This window comes from Cololabis saira, chromosome 4, assembly GCF_033807715.1.
Source record: "Cololabis saira isolate AMF1-May2022 chromosome 4, fColSai1.1, whole genome shotgun sequence".
Lineage (NCBI taxonomy): Eukaryota > Metazoa > Chordata > Actinopteri > Beloniformes > Belonidae > Cololabis > Cololabis saira.
In genome coordinates this window covers 13,007,152-13,023,424 of record NC_084590.1, presented here as the reverse complement: position 1 = coordinate 13,023,424, position 16,273 = coordinate 13,007,152, and the positions used below count along the sequence as shown (strand labels likewise).

The window sequence follows — 16,273 nt, the reverse complement described above, 5'->3', positions numbered from 1 at the left end:
GATCCAGTTACATGTACCTGATACGTGTCCTTGAATGGTCACAGTTTGTTTACAGGAATCGTTAAAGATTCAGTCTTATACGACATCAACTCACATCAACGACAAATATGGTAGATGTATTCTCACTCTTCTTCTAGCACACAATCCAACAAACGGACACATAAAGCCAAATAATTTCACCAATCCAAGACTCCAAATTAAATTCATTGTGTATACAGACTTTCCTCATTCTCAAGAAATAGAAATAATACCACAATATATAAAAATATTTGATAATTACTGAGAGCAGTAAGCTATTGTTTATTGATTGTATATTCTAAAAGAAACCCCTGTGGCTCACTCTGATGTGAACAATGACAAATACAAATGGGGAAAAATATTTTACTGGATCAGCTGAAAGGAAAGAGACTGCAGCTTGCAGCATACATGCGCCTGCCTATAAGCTCCTCACACAAGAATCAAAGCATTGGTAAACAGGGAGGATAACGTCTTCTTTTCCCTTTTTGTTAAAAAAAAAAAAAGAAAAACGTGTGAACACTGGTGGAATGATATTCACATTTACATGGGTTAATAAGAAGGTACATGAAGGAAAACCTTGAACTCATTCACATGAGCGAGCGGCATCCACAGAGTCAAAGCACGGGATGAGCAGTGAAAGAATGCTGACTTGACACTACTCTATCACTTTGCCTGAAAGAAAACCAATTCCAAGAGGAAACAGAGATGTGGTGTCCAGTTTCCTATAAACAGGAGAGAGAGAAAAAAAAAATCCATATACCTGCACTGAGCTATACTTTGGTATGAAAAGGTGGTACTCTGAGCTGCCTGTGTTATTTGCGTCCCTAAACACACAAACACACCCACACACCCCTCAACTGGGTTTAATGTAATATATATGCTCTCCTCAGTGGACCTGAATATTGCCATGTGGCACAGTTATTGTCTGTGTCCTGGGTTTGTGCTGTCCTACTGTATGGTATGCGGGTATAAATAAATAATTGAGTCCAGTGTCTGAATACATGTGAGTTCGTGTCTGAGTGTGTTGCAGCAACATAACCTGTGTGTCCTTCCTAAATAGCTGAAACAAAGGACAGGGCAAATAGGCTATAAGACTTATCCCAGCACGTGTCTAATTCTTGATAATCAAAGGATCCAAACCATACATGTGTTTAGATCAATCCAACTTTTGCTAAAAGACTATTTCTGAATATGTATTTAATTGTATCATTCTGCAGACACTGATAAAAGTGACGTCAGTACAAGGCTGCAGGAAACTTGTGGTATGACCTGCAACGTTTTCAAACAAGCACTCGCACTATGACAGGAAGACGAATTGGAAAAGTGAAGAATGTAGGGGGTGACTGATAAGAAACGCTATAATGTTCAAAGTTAAGAGGGTTATGGAATCAGGGACAACCAAGTAAAGGCATTATTTGTCCAAAATTACTATTCTTTGAATGCACCTAATGAGAGGTAAGAAAATATTAAGAAACTCTACCGCCTAAGTGTATGTGGAGAAGTACAAGAATTTGTGCTAAAAACAAGTTGCAGGAGAGTTTTATATGTTTTACTTAGTAATATGTTTAGGTGATTAAAAAATAAATCTATTTCACACATTATCTTGTCACTCATAGCTGTGAAAACGCTTAGAACGATATCAAAATAATAGCTTCCCTGATTTTCTTTTTTTTTTTACATTTGATCAAAAATGAAGGTGGTAGCTGATGTGAAGATGTAAAAACACATGTGGTATTAAAATCTAACCTTTAAAAAGCCTCTCTCCCATTGAAAAGGCGAGTCGTATACAATATACTGTAACACTAGATATATGATGCTGGGAGGCCAGTCACATGTCATTAATAGTGCATTGAGAAACTGGCTGCTGAAGACAGAGGTATATTAGAGGTATATGTGCACTTGACTAGAAACTGTATACACGATTCCTCAAAGGTTAGTGGCACTAAAATAAAAGTGTAATGTCATGCCAGGAATAGCTTTAATTGAGTCTTTTTATTCCATTTTGAGTAAAGTGAATGAAAAGGGATGACAAACAAACAAAAAGACAAGCCTTTAACCCCTTCTCACCTTAGTCGTGTCATCATGGGAACGTTGATAGCGTTTCCATCGGCAACCATAGACCCCAGTGATACATGACAAACACAGCTGCCGCTCATAGACCTGGAGGGGTTGGTGTTTCACCATGCTCCTTTAGTCAGTCCTGCTTCTAGAGCCAGAGCTAACATCACACTGGCTACAAAGTATCCTGTAGGGAAACAGAAAGAACATTTATTTTGAAATAACAAACTTACCAATTGCTGTGATCATACTCATTACGGAGGATAGCTGACTGACCATTTAGCCATTTCTGTAACAAGCCTGACAGAAAACACATGCTGGCCGGCTCCATGCCTCCAACAAAAAGCATTACGTTTAAAAGACATTGTTTCAAGTACCTTGTTTACAATTACAAGTGTAAGAAGCCTTCATAAAACATCGTCAACAAAACGAACCCTACAATTGAAATAGGTTTGGAGCAGCAGTTATTTGAGAAACAATAGATTACATAGTGTGTGTCCTGACCAAAATGTGGCATAAATCAAACAGGATAATATGGCAATACCATTTTACTGGATAACTTATAATCAAATGATAACAATCATGTTGGGAAAGGGGTATCATCATTTCACTTCATTTTCCTCACTTTCATTAACCATCACAATTTTGTAAGTTGTCATTCTTGCTGCTGTGATCAAGTCTTCAGTTACTACATTTACTCAGTATCATGACCATAAAGGTGAACCAATATATATCCTCATCTGTGCGAGTAGCAGCACAATTAAATGTCTTCAATAGAAAGTAATTATGTTTTTTTTTTTTATAAAATCATCATTGCAGCTCCAGAGCACCAGTATACATAAGAATTTAAAAAAAAAATCAGCAGGTATTTATTGCCCGTCTAAGGCATTGTTATTAAACTAGTTAGGAAATACCAGGCTGTATTGAGTTTGAATAATGAGAGTTATAGCTTAGTTCTCCCACTGAGTCCCTGCTGATTCAGCATGGAGGCTCTGTAATCAGCCATGACAACAAAAATAATATAAAGCACCGCTGACTGTTATCACATTATCTCACTTTCCATGGACATGATGGTGCTTGTTGTGCTGCTGCTGCAGCTGCTAAACATAAATATCAGCTGCTGCTATAATCAAGCTGCATCACGTTCTGGACAACTGCTAATTAGCATCTGCAGCAGTGACCGTGTTTCCTGTTATTAGTAAAACTGCACTGAGGAGGGGAGGCATGACCCTAGGGTGTAATGAATCTGATTCACTCCAACAGGAACTCAAAGCTCAACATTCATTGTGCAATGAGGCTTCACAGGCAAATTAAAGGTGTTAAATGTTATGCTGTCCAGCAAAAACATTTGAGAGAAAGAAAAACAATTAAATGCAACTTTTCAAATGATTTTAATGACTGACCCATCAATCCATAAGCAGAGTATATAATATGAAACTCCTGTTTCAGTGAAAACACAGGGTTATTAGTCAAAGAGAGAGGCACAGAAAAAAACATACTCTATGTGCAGCGTTATCGGAAACTTTAATCCGTACAGGTGTGCCTTAACAACCTACTGATACCAAAAACAAAACTATACTAAGCCCAGACCTGATAAATGCAGATACGTTTTATGACTGGCCCTTGGCCAAATACAATGACGCAGGTGTGTTCACCAATCACAGTCTGTTGCACAAATACACTTCAAAACACCAAGCTGTCGTGCAAACATGAATGAGTACTTGAACTATTCAGATCTAGCATTGTTTGACAACTGGCATAATAATGATAGTATATGACCGGATGTCTCTTCGGAATAAATCTTCTCGTTTTGTAGCTGCTTAAGGGATGATATTTGCATCGTAATTAAAAATGATCACCTGCCAGTGTCAGTGATAAACAAAAATCTCTGCATGCTTGTTCATGTCAAATGAAAGCAAGAGTTAAACCAATAATTTATAGTGACAGCACACAAAAGATGTAATTTTAATGGGCACAATCCATATGCTGGGTAGGTATCAATTTAGTTTACTTGTATCATCATAACATTTTAATGTTATTTAAAATGATCGCTTTGAATGCATCCTGCCATCTCAGAAAGAAGATTCTCAAAAGTGAAAAGGATTCCTGCTTCCTAAACCAGGCTTTCACAATTTAAATTTGCCAATTCTTTTAGGTTGTTTAAATACCTGACATGTTTCGGGGATTCCTTTGCCTTCATCAGAGTGACAAGATGGTGTTTTTGACCCGTCATTTATCAGCTGATGAAGGGAGGCGTGACTCACCTGTCAGATCTTCTTCATCGTGTGACTGATGAAAGCAAAGGAATCGCCAAAACATGTAAGGTAATTAAAAAACCTAAAAAATGTTTGTCGGACAAAAAGAATTAGCAAATTTGAATTGTATATCCATAGACAAAATTAACTTTATTAAATCAGTCTTTCACAAGGTCCGCCCCATGAATCCTCACATCACATCCTGGAGAAGAAAAAAACAAAACAAAAAAAAACCTATTGATGGAAAATCTAGCGATTCAGTGTATAGTCAGCTGACCTCATTTTTGCAATACATATCATTGCTGAACCCACTCCTGATTAAAATAAGCAACACTCCATCAAAATACTAACCCCACATGGCTTTCACGGTTGCCACTAGGAAAGATGAATGCATTATTTCATCTGCCATTCTCATCTTGATGCATCGATCACACTATCTGGACTCAGACCACATGACCTTGTTCCACCAATTATGAATGCAATGTCTTTGCACTTCAGCAATCAAAGCTTTCCCCCCTAAATAATCTAGCCATTTATGTGGAAACACAAACATTGCTTTTGTGACTTTGCTCATTCTTTTTTAAATGAGTATAGGATTTCACTAAACACCTATTTGCTCTGACACATGTTCTGGGTCTCTGAAAAGTGTCTAGAGACAACTTGTATTGTAATAGATGCTATATAAATGAAATTGAAAACATTTAAGTAACCTCTGATTACAATCATTCAAGATTTCTTCCCCTAAATTACATTTCCTCCAAAGGGGTCTGCCACGAACTGGTGACCGGCCCAGGTTTCCTCTGCCCTACACCCAAGGAGGGCTTGCTACTAAAGTAGTTTCAATTAACTATTAGATCTACAAGTTTCATTATTTTCTTCAGCACTGTGAATGTTGAATGTTGAATAAAGACATAGAAAACAGAAAGCTCAAAATCAGTATTAAACTATTATTGTGTTGAAGATCACCTGTAAAATGGGTAATTAAAGCATAAGAAAGAAGTTCATCCCTACTCATTACATCAATCAGTTGAAAATTGAAAGAAAATAGGTGAATAATCTAATCTGTGCCCTTTACCAATACTTTGCAAAAATACCACTATCCGCTGTATTAGTAGGTCCTAGTATTGTTTGCCAGTCATCAATTCCCTCCTAAAAGTATAAGAGGAAAAATACATTGGAGGTGTGTTTGAGCCTAGGAAATACCTCACTATTGTAACAGCAAAGTCTGGTTTATGTTGCAACTTGCTCAAATCCAAATTTCCATTTATGTCAGTGAAATAGTCTCTCGCCTGCTCAAAGACAGTAAGCCCACATCATGTTAAATTTCAGTGAATTTAAAAACATCCTTGTAATGTTATATTTCATTTGTGTTATAATTAGGCAGAGCAGCACTGAAGCTACAAAAGGGTCCCCCTGAAACTGAAGGCTTCCTCATTTTCTACTATAGTTATAAGCCCCATTCACCTGGTTTGAATGCATAAAGACATAAAGATAATCAGTGCAAATGAATACCATTGTTAGCCTGATGTCGTTTTGTATGATTTAAAAAGTCCATTAGCAAAATATGACCCTGTGAAGACAAAACTGCAATCTAATGATTTGTTTTTATTCATACCAAAGGGAAAGTCGCCTTGGGCACATAGTCCTTAGACTGCGTACAAAGTGCTAATACAAAAAAAAGTAAGCTAATACAGATCAACAGCCAACATCAAAGAAAAAAAAAAGTTGGATAACCAGTTTATAACTGTACTTGCCCTAACAAGTCATAATTTAAAAGCAGTTAACAAAAAATAGCTTGAAAATTGCACAAGCTCAAAGATGCAAGTAAATTAATTGTAAAAGAATAAACAACTTTGCAGTTGCAGCATTATACTTCAATAATAATGAGACACCCCTAATTCCAGTTAAAACAGAAATGGCATCATTGTAATTGTCATCTTCATCATTGTCTGCTGCATGGAACTGGCACAAAGACTTACAATGATGCAGAAACAGAAACTGAGCCACTAAAGTTGAAACCTGGATTTGACACAAAGCCAGGAGTCACAATTTTCCTTATCTTCAGCTGCACATCAGAATTATAAGAAATAAATATAGTATCAATGTGCATATCCTAACCCTGTCCAGCCAAGCCTGTCTGTCACATCCTCTCCTTTATTTCCTTCATGGAAAGTCAACAAGTGATCAAAGCTTCCAAAAGGGAAGTAAGCAAGTTGTCACACGGTATCTGAACTAGGGTGAACAAGAGGAGAAAAAGAGTTTATAAACCCTCTATAAAAAGCTTGTCATTTTCTTTTCTGCTGCCTCATTTCCTTCAATCAAAAGCACAGCAAGAGAGAAAACAGTCTGTGGGGGAGGAAATGCTTCAGCAGTTTCCAATCGAACTTTTTTTTGACCAGGGAACTGAAGGAGAGGCCGGGTCGCACATAAGCTGGACTAAAGGCCATCCATTAATAAGAAATTAAACATTGTTAATGGTCTTCTTTTCTTACAATATACACAACTGTCATGCCACTTGAGAGGATTGTGTTGTGTACAAATTGTGCAAAATAAAATTCAAAGCAATAACTGTTGTTCATAATTTCATTTGTTAAAACAGGCAGACGCATTTAATTGGATTTTTGCCAGATCTTTCTTTTTTCTTTTAAACAAGTATTGGGGTGAGCATGTTTTTTTATTTGATATTGTGAAACTTTTAGCTGAGAAGTCCTAGTCCAACATGAATATAAGTTTATAAAAGCAATATAGAAACCATATAACAATAAAGCGTCACTTATTGTTAAAACATACCGATATTGGACAAATATTACTTCCAATCCCTGTCACTTCTGAATGATCTGCTTATTGAGATACTGAGTAACTATGAGGACACTGATGAACCATGTGGCGTCAGAACTTGCCCGCAAGGGATGTGATTGGTGATCATAACATGTGAAGACAAGTCATTACATCAGATCTGTTAAGGCTGGTTCAGAAGACAAGCCTTGCAGTAGAGCCTTGGAAAGTTTTAAAAACGCAGTCAAGACAAATAGATTGTCTCTCAAACAGCATTCTTGATGTGTGTTTAATATAAACAGAACACTGTTGATGCTTATTATCATGTCAACACTAGGACTTCCAGTGCTTTGACTGATAAATGCACCGCACAAGACTCACAAGGCAGTGTTCAGAAAGTAAATGTCAGGCAGGACATAAACTAGACTGATAACACAATGACATTTTTAAAGAAAACACAAAAAGTAAGGAAATTTGTGTTTGGTAGATTATTTCTTTATTGTAACAATGCTTCTTCACATTTGTAAGACATGCATTTTCGGAATGAGCAGCAGAGCTAAGTATGTGGGTTGTGCTCATGAAAAATGTTGCCAAATCTTCTCTGCCAATGCCAAACAACTTTGACTCTTGTTTGGTGGATTGCATGATTGAAGTTTGAAGAAACAACACATTGGCAATTTAACAATTATCAATGTTTAATTAAACAGGTGCAGTAGCATGTGGAAGAACCATACGCAGCCTCAACAGTTTGCCACCTCCTACTCATAGGAAGCTGGTCATTAGCTGGTCACCAGCCTGGACACACACTGCTGTGGGATGGCTTCCCATTCTTCACCCATCATTTGTTGCAAGTCAGCCAACGTGGTTTTGTTGGTGACTCTGGCACAAACAGCATCCCCAAACTGATCCCACAAGTGTTCAATGGGAATGAGGTCAGGACTGCTGGCAGTCTGGAGGTCGTCTCTGATAAACCCTGCTCTGTTGGGGTGAGCGTTGTCAACTTGGAGGATAGAGTTCGGTCCAACACTATGAAGATATGGGATTGCCACTGGTTGAAGAATCTCACCTCGATATCTCTGTATTGAGATTGCCTCCAATGGTGACATCCCTTGATTTTCCAGTTAGGGAGATGCTGCCCCACACCATCACACTGCCACCACCAATAGACGTTACTCTTTCGGGGCAGCAATCAGCATATAATTCTCTGCGTCTTCTCCATACTTTGAGCATATGCTCCAACTGCCGTAAGCAGAATCTGGACTCATTTCTGATTAGAAAGTTCCTCCACATGTTCAGGTTCTAGTGCATGTGATGCAGACACTCGCGCAAATGGGCCTGATGGTGAGGGGCCGTCATAGCAGCCTTATGCCTGCAGATAGCCTGCATGCAGTCTGTTCCAGATTGTCTGGGCAGATAGCAGTCTGCCATATCCCCCTGTAAACCCTGACTGCAAATCTGTAGAAGACAGCCTACAGTACCTAAGTGCTGACAGGGAGAGGTGCCCACTTTGACTTTGTCTCTGACACCTCCAGATATATGGACCTTCAGTTTGGAGTCGGTTCTAGGACTCATTCCAAACAATCTTGGTTTTGCGGAACACCAGCTTGAAGTTGCCCTATGGCATAGGCCCTATCCAGGTCCATCAAACATGGCATGCCGACTCTTGGAGCAGACACCTTCTGGGGCAGGGCCCACACGCACGTGTTTTTCTATGACACTGTAGCGGCATCTGCAGTGTTGTATACTTTTGTTTGCTGAAGATATGGCAAAACTGAGCGGGACAGAAAAAGACTTTACAATCTGGTTATGAGAGCCATCTCTGTCCTGCACCAGCTTCTGGAACTCACTGAGGAGGTTGGCTAAACTGAAATCCATCATGGACAACATCTCTCACTCCCTCCATAACACTGCAAGCTCTTAGCAGCTCTTTTAGCAGCAGCCTGCAGCAACCACAGTGTAAGACTGAGCACTTCCAGAGGTCTTTCATCCCCTCTGACATCAGACTATTCAATAATCATGTGCAATAAATCACATGTGCCTTTCAGGTCACTGCATATCAGCTGTGTAATACTATCTTCACTGCAATACAGTTTGTGCAATACCGTTCATTAAATGTAATTTCACCAACAATTGTGCAATTATCTGTCCTTTCTGTGCAATATCTATTTATTAGTCAATAGACAACAAGTTTAGACCCATCTGTTCATATATAATCTTATATACGGCCTATTTTTCCATACATAATTCTGAGAATTTAAAATGCCCTAGTTTTTCTGACCACTATTTATTTTATTTTTTCTAATTTATATGTATTTGATATACTTTGTATTTTTAATATATTTTTATATTCACTTGGGTGTATATTGTTACAGTGCCACTGTAACAAGTACATTTCCCCAAGTGTGGGATTAATAAAGGACTATTCTATTCTAAGCAGTGTAAGGCCCTGTCCCAATACACCCACTTCCCCTACTTTTCAGCACTACCCCTAAACTTTGCGCGTTCCCGTGAGGGTAGTGGTGTCTCAATTTCTCTTTTCACCTAGGGGGAATGCTGAAAACGAGGGTAGTGGCTATGAATCTGGCCCTACGGATCAAGGGATTTCAGATGCACACTAGCCGACCGAGGGCCAGAAAAATTTCCCAGAATGCTTTTCGTCGTCATTTGCGGACTGAAACAAAAAAAAAAAAACATGGCGGACATTTCTTATTTTTTAGTGAATAAAATCAATATTTTGAGTTAGTTTCTGCATAAAAATGCGTTTTGATTACATTTCTAGCAAGAAATATATATTTTACTTTCATATTCAATATTCACTCAGTGAATGTACATAATACATAATACATACATTTTTCAAACCTTGCCAGAATAAAGGCTGATTTATGGTTCCGCGTTACACCAATGCAGAGCCTACCACGCAGGTTACGCGGCGACGCACGCCGTACCCTACGCCGTAGGCTCTGCGTCGATTTAACGCGGAACCATAAATCAGCTCCCGAGCCGGCAGGCAGGCAGAAATCCAGAAATTTTCGGAGCAAATTTCTTAACAGGCGTAGCTACAACTGTTAGATTTAATCTATTAAACCAACATTTATCTTCCTAAATGATTTATTTCAGCCAGCGGTAATTCTCCACAGAGCTGCAGGTTTCTCCCGGGGACGACGGCGCAGGTTGACCTGGCGATCACGTCTGTACGTGAGCTGCTGTTGCTGCCGCTGCGCCCCGGACCGGCGGCTCTTATCATCGCCGAAAACATCAGATCAAATTTCTTAACAGCCGTTATTTGGATAAACTGAGCCCAGGTTGGTAGGACTGGGGATCGATTCAAATGTCAAGAATCAATTCGATTCCGATTCTTAAGATTCAGAATCGATTATCAAGATTTGATTCGATTCCGATATCGATTTGGGTTAGTGTTATTAAAACTGTTTTTTGAGCTGTTGCATGAATTATATGACTGTAGTTATGCAAAATATTACTACTAGTATTATATTAGATTATAGATTAAACAGCAAGTATTGGCAGCTAATGATGCTGTAAGGACCAATCAGCTCCCAGAATGCTGATAGAACTGCTTTCAGAAACATCGTGTGGGTCAGAATTACCAAACAGATCCAGGGAGGAAACAGAGACGGATGAAATCGGTTTTATTTTTTCCCCACATTCAGTTTTTATTTGTTCCATTTTCTGTCTATTTTAGTTTTTAATTTTTGAGCATTTGGTTTTTATCATTTTTTGCAAATGTAAGCCCAAGACAGTATATAAAGTAATGAAATAGACAATTTATGCAATTATAACCTAACACTTTAATGTTTTCATACCTTTAAACATATTTAAAGGCAAAAACCTGGCACCAGTTATTCTCGTGTCCAACAAAACATTCCTTTTTTGGGGATAAACAAAAAAATAACCAAAAGTTGTAATGTAATGATGAAAAAAAAAAAAAACATAAATAAATAAAAGAAAAAAAGAAAATCGATCTTTAGACATATGAATCGATTTTTAGGAATTAATATGAGAATCGATTTAGAATTGAGAAATCGATTTTTTCAACACAGGCCTACAGGTTGGGGATCTTAACGGTTACTTTTACGCCTGAAAAAATATTAAAACTTAAGTGGCATATTAACAGCGCTACAGCTGAAATTAAAACAGCTTTTGGCTCTCAGCTTCCTGATTTTAGGGCTGGTGCTGAAAGTAGGGGTAGGGGGAGTATTGGAACAGGGTCCTGGGAAGATTTCAAGTGCCCTAAAATCTGTGGCTTCTTTTTTAGGGGTAGTGGTAGTGAGAGAGGGCTAGTGGTAGAACATAGGGGGTGTATTGGGATTGGCCCTAAATGGTTTCTTCTTAAATTTCAGATAATCTACAAGTCAACAAAACATTTTTTACGCCAACCACACCCTAGACTACGTCAGAAACACCCTCTCATATCTGCATGAATAGCTCAAATTATAAATTCACATGGTAAATTGTTGTTTGTTTACAGTACTTTGTCACTTTTAATATTCAATACTTGGGGGAAGTAGAAATTTGGATATAAAATAGCCAAAAGCCATTCTTGCCATTTGATCAAAGCCAATTACATCATTGCCCTTTGTTAATTGTATTTTTAGTGCATACAATAAGGCCTAAAAATAAAAAATAAAGGTTTTGGGGAATCACTGCATTAACAACGAGATTGAAAAGACCAACTCCCACAGTACTCTGTTAGTTAAGTATTGTGGCTCAAAGCAAACAACAGGAGGAAGAATTACTCCAAGAAGTGCATATCCTTCATGCTAGCTGAATACAAGCAAATAACAGAATTAAGCCCCTTTGGTAAAGCTGGGGGAGGAGGATAACATTTCTACTATCTGACTCTTTACACTGACAGCCTATCAATCTGTAAAAATATGGGTCAACAATAATCTGCAGAGAAAAAACAAACCATCAGGGTCCATCAGTGTCTTCAAACTAAAACACTAAAAGCAGCAGTAGGAAGCAGCATTACCATCATTCATTTCCATTATGGGAGCGAAGAAATTGAGAAAAACGCAAGCAAAAATCCACCAACATATTGCTATGCTGGCAAAACAAGAGGTTTTAAGTGGGTCAAGTAATGTGTGGGGATACTGCTCTCATTTCTTTATTTGGTAGTAAATATACTCTAGAGGGTAAGACTCAGTTTATTGTATGAACATATTTTCCAGCTCTTCTGGGAACTATATAAATATCCAGGAATATATTTGGTTTGACTCATGAAGTATAGTTTTGTTTGAAGTTGCAGGGAAATATACACACACACACTTTTCTCACAATTTTTTTCATAAATCCTGCCTCAATCTCCTTTAAACAAATGTAAGCTAATTTGAGAACATGAAAAATAAATAAATTGTTTAAAATGATTGTGTAATTCATAATCCTATTAGACAATGAATCATTTCTGTAAGATCGATAGACTAATCAACTAAAAAATAGTCGTTAGTTGCAGCTCTCTGTAAACCTAACAAGACAACAAATGTGAACGAATAATATGCTGTTTGCAGATAATGCACAAACGTCACTCAGTGACATAAATATTGCATTGGTGGAAAAGGTATCATGCAAACTTTGCAAAAAAGAAAAACCACCAAGAGAACTTTGCAGGATTTTAACTTAGCAATATCCTGCCCTCAGCTCATGGTTCCAACCATCCATTTGCCAAGCCACTGTTTAGGCTGCTGATAGTGTGTGACTTTGAGTAATTATGCCCTTGATGACAGGATCACACTGACTGTTGTCTAAGATTTATTGGTACAGCTTGCTTATTAACATTGGTAAAACATGTAATTTTGGGTGTCTGCTGGTCTGCTGGTATAATGAAAGGGATCTCTCAGGACAGAATGCTAATGCCAAAAAAAGAATGTCAGGCTCTGCATACATGTAGCTATAAGAAAAGACATTTAAATATTAGATGAGTCCATTATAATATACATAACAGGATTTTAAAATAAACTGGACAACATTTTGTTTCCTTTATTCAGTAAAACAGACTTGGACTTTTGCTAGTGCCATGTAACTTTAGCACGTCACTATAGCAACTGATGAAATTATATTGTCTGCATGACAGGTATTCTATTATTATTTGAACTATTTTTTAACCTCAAATCAAAAAGATATTGTGACAATACGGAAAATTGCAGAGTTGCAGAGTCTGGAATACATTTTAATACAACTTGTTAGGCTGGGCAATTTAGAGCTAGCAAGGAGGTGAAAGAAAAAATAGTGACGTAATTTCAAAAAGTGGATGTTAACAGGTTATTGTCATAATAATATGGTACAAAAGCAGCAACTCTGAAAGACTGAGTCATTGACCAGTAACGAAAGAAAGGATCTCAATTTTTATGAACAAATGCATGAAAAAAATAAATCACTGAAATGTTGGAAAACAATGTTCCTCTAAGAGAAATGGGAAAGGATTTGCATATTTATCCTTCAACAGTTGCTAATATCATTAAAAGATTGAGCACTTCTATCAATTACTTTGGACAATTTCCCTTAATCTATTTTCTTACGCTTATCTGCAACTGGGTCTCAGTGGAAGCAGTCTCAGCAGAGATGCCCAACTTCCCTCACCCCCCACACTTCCTCCAGCTCTTCCGGGGGGAGCCCATGGTATTCCCCGGCCAGTCGAGAGACATAGGCCCAATCCCAATTCTCCTTCACTCGCCCTTCTTTTCTCCACTCGCACTTCTTTTCTTCCCTAAGCCCTAAAAAAGAAGGGGGAGATTTTAGGGCACTTGAGATCTAGGGCACTTGGCCCAGGTGCCTGTCCCAATTCTCCCCCTACCCCTCGTTTTCATCCCTTCCCTGATCAGGAAGCTGAGAGCCAAAAGCTGTTTTAATTTCAGCTGTAGCGCTGTTAATATGGCACTTTATTAAGTTTTAATATTTTTTCAGGTATAATGGTAACCTTAAGATCCCCAACCGGGGCTCAGTTTATCCAAATAACGCCTGTTAAGAAATTTGACCCGATGTTTTCGGAGATGAGAAGAGCCGCCGGCCCCGGGGAGCAGCCTCAGCTCACAGCCCGAGAAGAGACGTGATCGCTGGGTCAGGCTGCTCCGTCAGCCCCGGGAGAGACACTCTCTCCCGGGACGCAGCTCTGTTGAGAATCACGCCGGCTGAAATAAATCATTTAGGAATATGTTGGTTTAATAGATTAAATCTAACAGTTGTAGCTACGCCTGTTAAGAAATTTGCTCCGAAATTTAGAGATTTCTGTCTGCCGGGTCCGGAGCTTGGGTCCGCGTTAAATCGACGCAGAGCCTACGGCGTAGGTTGCGTAACCTCCGCCGTAGGATCTGCGTTGGTGTAACGCGGAACCATAAATCCCTTTATTCTGGCGTGATCTTCCGCAACTTTATCTGAAAGTGTGTAAATTACCCAGATAACAGCTGGATTACTTTGTGGTTTCTGAAGACTATTATATCAGAAACATCCAAAACAAATCTGACGAGTCACAGGATTATTTCTCTCTATTTCTCTGAGACCAGTCTGCCTGTTTGCCTTCGGTCGGCGAGTCAAATCGACGCAGAGCCTCTTTTTTTTCATACCCCCTCGCTCGCCAAGTCAGCATCTGAAATCCCTCGATTTGAAGGGGCTATTCTCAGCCCCTAGCCCTCGTTATGCCCCCTCCCCCTAGGTGAAAAGAGGAATTGGGACACCACTACCTTCACAGGAACGCGCAAAAGTTAGGGTTAGGGAAGAAAAGGAGGGCGAGGGGGAGTATTGGGACGCACCCATAGTCTCTCCAGCGTGTCCTGGGCTGCCGGTACCTATCTACTGTACCAGGAGTCTCACAGGCCAACATGGCCTGGTAGGACTCCTTCAGCCTCACAGCATCCCTGACTTCCGGTGTCCCCCACCGGGTTCGGGGCACAAGAGAGTTTGTGTCCACAAATTCGAGCTGCCGCATCGACAATGGGGGAAGAGACATTCCCAACAGACCCCCACAATACATCTGGGTCTGTCAAACTTCTTCCTCCGCCAGCATGTCCAACTCACCACCAGGTGACGATCAGTTGACAGCTTAGCCCCTCTCTTTACCCGAGTAGCAAAGGCATACAGTACGGCCGTAGATCAGATGAAAACAACAACGGAGTCGATCATTGACCTCCGGCCTAGGGTGTCCTGGTGCCACGTGCACTGATGGACACGGTTAGGCTCGAACATGGTGTTCGTTATGGACAAACTGTCACTAGCACAGAAGTCAATAGTAGTCGAAAATTTTAAAATGGAAAATGCAACAATTTGACTCACTGTTACATACATCAATACGTGTTTGCAGGAAGAGTGGAACAACATACCTAACGCACTCTGAAAACCTCACAGTATGTATTCTGAGGTACTGTAGTGTTGACCTGGGTTAGCAAATAAAGACATCCATGGCAGAGAGGGGGTGGGAAAAACTATGATGGCAAATGTACCACTTTATTGGCACGGACTACTCAAACCTGCTCAAACCTCTTCAAATCAATTACCCCCCCCCCACCCTCAGGTAAAGACCAATGAAAAATTGTCTGGAGATGTATACTTAAAAAAAAAAGTACCATCTGTATGCCTGCATGAGGGCCCTGCATCACCATCTGTGTGTTGATATCACACCCATCCTTCTCATTTACTTTGGCCGCAGGCTGGACTTGGAAAGTCAGGTCAGACAAGCAGGTGCCACTATGGTGGGGTTTGTTTTACAAGGAAGAAAATGAAGTGAACATTTGACTTATTATATTAAAATGATCATTAGTAAGGAAATATGTATTATTCCACAGGGGATAAATGCTAATACTTTGTATGCACTACGTAAACTTCGATCAGTGAATTGACTGAAAGGTATCTTACTTTTGCAATGAGATTAGGTATAAACCTCTAAATCTTTCCCCACACAAAGGGTGAGAGGCAGAATAACCCGTTCCACTGTAAAGATTAAAAAAGTCAGTTCCTATTAATTAAATTTACATTTCTTCAACAACAGAGTCCAGCTAAAAAAAAACTCATCTTTCACAAAATAACAGCACCACCCAGTTTGCCTCAGCGCATATTTGAACAGAGCTCAGGTTGCAGGCTCTCAAAGACAGCACACCAAAGCTCCCAGTGTTTCTCCAAGTAAAAATAACAGTATTTAGCTTTGGAATGTTAACCTGTACAAT

The 16,273-nt window shown here is 39.2% G+C and overlaps 1 protein-coding gene across 5 annotated transcripts in view; it reads right to left on the bottom strand.

Moving 5' to 3' along the window:
* The window catches only part of gdpd5b (glycerophosphodiester phosphodiesterase domain containing 5b), a 51,041-nt gene that overhangs the window by 30,768 nt on the left and 4,000 nt on the right, over window positions 1-16,273 (bottom strand). For all 5 annotated transcript variants that reach the window (XR_009782483.1, XR_009782484.1, XM_061718898.1 and 2 more), the window contains exon 2: window positions 2,086-2,263. Coding sequence is in view for 3 of the 5 variants with exons in the window: in XM_061718898.1 (XP_061574882.1) it covers window positions 2,086-2,202 (117 nt within the window). In the remaining 2 variants the exon portion in view is untranslated. The remainder of the gene's footprint in view (window positions 1-2,085; window positions 2,264-16,273) is intronic.